Source organism: Cariama cristata, unplaced genomic scaffold (assembly GCF_000690535.1).
Source record: "Cariama cristata isolate BGI_N322 unplaced genomic scaffold, ASM69053v1 Scaffold46203, whole genome shotgun sequence".
In the NCBI taxonomy this organism is placed as follows: domain Eukaryota; kingdom Metazoa; phylum Chordata; class Aves; order Cariamiformes; family Cariamidae; genus Cariama; species Cariama cristata.
This window is the reverse complement of record NW_009607525.1, coordinates 1-5,569: the sequence shown is the minus strand read 5'-3', so window position 1 is coordinate 5,569 and position 5,569 is coordinate 1. Positions and strand designations below refer to the sequence as shown.

The window sequence follows — 5,569 nt, the reverse complement described above, 5'->3', positions numbered from 1 at the left end:
TGAAAGAGTAACTCATACAAGCTTATAAATACTAGGACTTTGTATTACGTGTAGCTTAAACTGAGGCTATCCAATCTCTCCAACCGTGTGACTAAGTCACCCTTTAACACTCTCCATACTGCTGAGTGTCACAACACACGCATCTATACCATATATACCACAAAGTCAAAAGGTGGTGGAGCTCCAGGAGATTCAGGCAATTCCTCCACTTCTGTGTGATAGGTGCTGGGCTAGGTAAAGGGCGTAGCTGAGTCCCAGGGTAACCTGGTGATGAGAGCTGCAGCAGCCCCTGCCAGCTCCCTTCTTCCCACAGCCAGGGATTTGGATTATCCAGCAGCCCCCACACCAGAATAACCCTGCTGCTGGTCACCTGATGTAGCCATGGCACAGGAGCTGCATTTGACCTGCTTGCGAGCAGCATGCAGCTGACGACCTGCAGGTTGGTTACCCTGACTTAGGCATTAGCTCACTTACAAAATCTGTATTTCATAGTTCTAATTCAGTTCCTGTTGTTCATATGGACTGCACTGCATGTTTTCCAGTAGCGTATCAATCTAGTATTGAATTGCATGACTGTTCTAGCATATAGTCTGTACGTCTCTTGTTTTAATTTTGTCTTTTCTTTTTTCTTTTTATTCAGACAGCGGATTTGGCTTCTGTGCAATTAACAGGAACTCCAAATAGATGGGAGGTCTTGTCTGCAGCTCCTGCCACTATAAAGGATGAAGCTGGTAATATAGTACAGATTCCAGGTGCTGCCACAGTAACTTCAAGTGGGCAGTATGTCCTTCCTATTCAGAGTTTGCAAAATCAACAAATCTTTTCTGTTGCACCAGGATCAGATTCGTCGAATGGTACAGTGTCTAACGTACAATACCAAGTAATACCCCAGATCCAGACAGCGGATGGTCAGCAGGTTCAACTTGGCTTTGCAGCCTCTTCTGATAATAGCAGTATAAATCAAGAAACTGGTCAAATTCAGATCATTCCTGGCTCTAATCAAACCATCATTGCCTCTGGAACACCTTCAGCTAATATTCAGAATATCTTATCACAGTCTGGTCAAGTCCAGGTTCAGGGAGTTGCAATTGGTGGTTCATCTTTCCCTGGCCAAGCGCAAGTAGTTGCTAACGTCCCTCTTGGACTGCCAGGAAATATTACTTTTGTACCCATCAACAGTGTTGATCTAGATTCTCTGGGACTTGGCAGTGGTTCTCAAACCATGACAGCAGGCATTAATGCAGATGGGCACTTGATAAATACTGGACAGGCCATGGATAGTTCAGATAATTCCGAACGGACTGGTGAGCAAGTTTCTCCTGAAATTACAGAAACAGCCACTGATAATGACTTATTTGTGCCAACATCATCTTCATCACAATTGCCCGTTACCATAGACAGTTCAAGTATATTGGAACAAAATGCAAACAACTTGACCACGACTAGTGGTCAAGTTCATAGTTCTGATCTTCAGGGAAATTACATCCAGACATCAGTCTCTGATGACACGCAGGCTCAGAATATTCAGGTCTCCACAGCACAGCCAATTGTACAACACATACAGCTGCAAGAGTCTCAGCAGCCAACCAGTCAAGCCCAGATTGTACAAGGTATTGCGCAACAGACAATCCATGGTGTGCAGGCGAGTCAAAGTATATCTCAACAGGCTCTTCAAAATCTTCAACTGCAGCTGAATCCTGGAACTTTTTTAATTCAGGCACAAACAGTGACCCCTTCTGGGCAGATAACCTGGCAGACATTTCAAGTGCAAGGAGTTCAGAACTTGCAGAACTTGCAAATTCAGAATGCACCTGGTCAACAAATAACTCTAACCCCTGTGCAGACTCTCACTCTTGGTCAAGTTGCAGCAGGTGGGGCGTTGACGTCAACTCCAGTTAGTCTAAGCACTGCTCAATTGCCAAATCTACAGACAGTTACAGTAAACTCTATAGATTCTGCTGGTATTCAGCTGCATCAAGGAGAAAATGCTGGCAGTCCCGCAGGTATTTATTTTACTCTTTTTACAGAAAAGTGTTTTTGATTATTGCATGTTTAAATGGTGATAATTGTAATGTTACTGTCTTGCTGTGGAAGCCCACAAAATACAGTGGGTTAAACATAGTGATGGTAGATTTTATTTGAAATTACTGTTCCATTAGAAACCACTGTAATAGTAGAACATAGACCCACCTCACTTGTTTTAGTATAAGCTCCTATAACTCCCAACTGGTCATATTAGTTAACGGCACTTTAATACAACATTTATCGGCGGTTATAAGTCTTACCATGCAGAAGATCAGCATACTAAATTAAGAATTGGGAAATCTAACTATCAACCACCACTCTTCTAAGGCAGCAGTATTATTGGCATACCCCATTCTTCCCAGTCCGGAATGGATGAAGTTTGCATGGAAAATCCAAATGTTTCTGTTGATACAATTTTTTTTCCCCTGATAATTTTCAGACCCCCTGAGGTGCTGTTATTTATCCACTGTTTTGTTAAATTTGTTTCCTACTGATTTAATGTCAGTGTATCTGCGATGCACAAAACTCATGTAAGCAGAAGTGAAACAAGCATATAAATATCAAAATGGAGGCTGTGATTAAGAACATACATGAATTTCCAGTACTGCTTATTTGTATTATGTTTCAGAATGTACAATTGTTAATTATAAACTTCACAGTGTGTTGTATCTCTGTAAGCAGAGAAGAGAGGCTATTTTCTTAAAATAGGTGTTTCTTAATGTGAGAAAAAAAACTTGCCTGTTTATTTTTGGAAAATTTGATACAGTGCATTCTGAATTTCAGGGTGTAGCTACCTAAACAAAAGAATAAGAGATGATTGAAGTTTGAGACATTTTGCTGTATGAGAAGCCATTTAATCTCATCATTGCGGGGTCGTGCCCAGGCTACTTATGAGGGGCAGAGTGAGCAGCAGAGGTCGTTTGGGAGGGAACTGTTGCACAAAGTAGCTTGCGAATTGCTGTTTTACTCCAAACATGTGATCCAAGGCTCTGGTTCATTATGATACTGAAGCATAAATATTTAAGTAAAACATAAATGTTTTGTGTTGTATGCCTATTTAAGCATGTGAGAAGAATGCAATATTAAGTGAAATATGCCTAGAGGAGCTGCTGAATTGAGTTTGTTTCAAAAGCCTACTGATTATAATACTTACATAGTTATTGATATTGGTATATTCTATGTCAGGAAGCTTTCTTTCCCTTTGGAATCTGAAATTTGCATTTAAAATAATAAGCTGGGATGTTTTTTTGGTTCATTTTGTTTTGGAAGTGACTTCTGTATTATGGACTTACCAAGGCAAAGTTACCCACACCTAGATAAGCCTGATCTCATTGGCTTGAGCACCAAACAGATGAGTGTGCTGCTCACAGTGTTTGCTCTGCTGAGTAGTCTTGATTCTTAAATTTTCTATTTCCAGTGGCCACAGGAAGTCTTGGTTTGTCTCCATCACACTTTGTTACCTATGAGGACATGGGGTATAGACATCAGTAGCAAAAAGCATATATTGTGCATGATAACACAGCTAAACTCAGATAGCAGAATCTAACTCTTGGAAAGAGGTCCCTGTGGGTAATATGAAATACAAGGAGGATGAGAACTTCTTTATTTCTGAGATTTATATTTGGTAGAGGGTTGTGTAGCTAGTGTTATTGCTTGTGGAGTAACATAGCGGAAACTTGAGAAGAAAGAAAGAAGGGAAAAGGAGAGAGGAACCAAAAGAAAACACCCATGAAAAGAAAGCTGAGGCGGCTGTGTGTATTAGTTTGTCTATTGATGGTCCTTGAGAGTGTTTTAATGGTGGTTCACAATAAAATGCAAGGGCGTTCCATCAGGCATTCCTTAACTGTGTTTTCCTGTGAGGAATTTCACATGGGAAGGGAAGAGAGTAAATGGGATATATGAAATGTGATTAAATAGGCAGAAGCAGTAGATGAACAGCAGAAACTATTGCCTGAAGTGAATAGCTGTAAACACCTGGTTATATTAAAGATAAGATGGAGATTTATAGTGACATTTTTCCTACTTGTCTAGGAATAGTAAATAGACGGGAAGGTATTAAAACTGCCATGCCCGAAATTTGAGGAGAATTTAATTGGTCCCTCCTTTATGTTACCAGAAACTCACTTTTCCAAAGTAACGATTAATGTGAAACTGCTTCTGACTAACAGAATCAGATTGAATTATCTTGATTGACATTCAGTGTCTCTTCCATATGCATCTGGTATTTTGTCTATATTGAAGTTGTCTGAGAGAATCTTTTTCAGTGATATTCCTCCCCTTTTTATCTATAACCTCTTACAATATGGTATGGCACCCTTTCTTCAGGTTGAAGAATAAATATGCAATTAAAAGCAGATAATGAAATTAAACAGAATTTTTGCAATCAAAAATATATTGCTCTTCTGATCTGCAAATAAGGAAAAACAGTTTAGTTTTAAAGTGAAAGAGGAAGGTATGTGGAAGGGGCAGCAGAGTGAGAGAAGTTAAAGCTAAAGAGTGAGAGGCTACTTGATCCTCTCTTCTGCAAACTACCATCAAGCTTTGAAGCAAGATAAGAAGGGTTTCCCTGTATTTTCTCCCCCCAGCCTGTATAATGCACTTCCTTCCGTGACAAATACAGTTAGGCTGTATTTTCTTTTTTCATTTAGCAAAACTTTTCTACCTGAAGCAAAAGTAAGAAGAACATATTCCTCATCTTGGGTCAGAGATGGTTGGTAATCATCTGAAGTCCAAACAACATAGATCGCTCTGTTAGTGATGTAGCTGTGAAAACTGTGTGTTAGGTTTTAGATTTTGGTAAATACAGCCCATTGTGTGAGAGGTGTTCTTCCAAGCGTCGCTTCCCAGGTAAGCAGCGGAGGACATCTTTACTGTTCTCATGAGTGTATGAGAGGAAAAAATGTCTTTACCTGGGTCCTACATTTTGTTTACATAATGGAAAGTCATCACAATCCTAATACAAAGCTAATAGCTTTGTCCAGTAAATGTACAGTTTTCGTTGAAACAAATCCATCTTCTACAAAACTGTCTGCTTTACCAGGCAAATGCAGAGATTTCCATTGCACTAAATTTGTTCTGAAAAGTCTTGGTTGAGCTTGTTCTATTTTCGAATGTTTATTAGCTCATATTCCTCCTCAGTGTGCTTAGTCTTGTCTTGCAGTGGAGAAGGGAAGAATATTGGTTAGTCATAGCTGAAACTTTCTTCAGCATTGCTTTTCCAAACAAAAATCTATATCAAGTAGTATCTATGTGTTAAACACTGGCAAAGAGGTAGCTTTCTCACCTGTGTTCTGGCTTCAGTCTTCTGGTCTTGAGAGGAAGTTAAACCTGAGAAAGCTGTCTGGTAGTCTGCTCCTTTTGTTGGCAGTTTGTAATATAATACTGCATTGTGTGTAACAAAAAGAGCCATTACGTGCACAGTTCACAGGCCTTTAGCAGCTTCCCTGTTCAGGAAAGGTATTTATTTTTATTAGCATGTTTATAGATTTCTTCTTCAAACATTTAATATAAAATATTTGTATTATATATATTTTATATATAAAAT

General features: G+C 39.3%; 1 protein-coding gene across 1 annotated transcript; it reads left to right on the top strand.

The window, feature by feature from the left end:
• Nucleotides 1-645: 645 nt before the first annotated feature.
• On the top strand, nucleotides 646-2,003 carry LOC104154745 (transcription factor Sp3; the record flags this gene model as incomplete). Its single annotated transcript, XM_009696739.1, has 1 exon — nucleotides 646-2,003. A coding segment is annotated over exon 1 (781 nt), but the record flags the coding sequence as incomplete, so codon positions are not given.
• Between the last annotated feature and the right edge of the window lie 3,566 nt (nucleotides 2,004-5,569).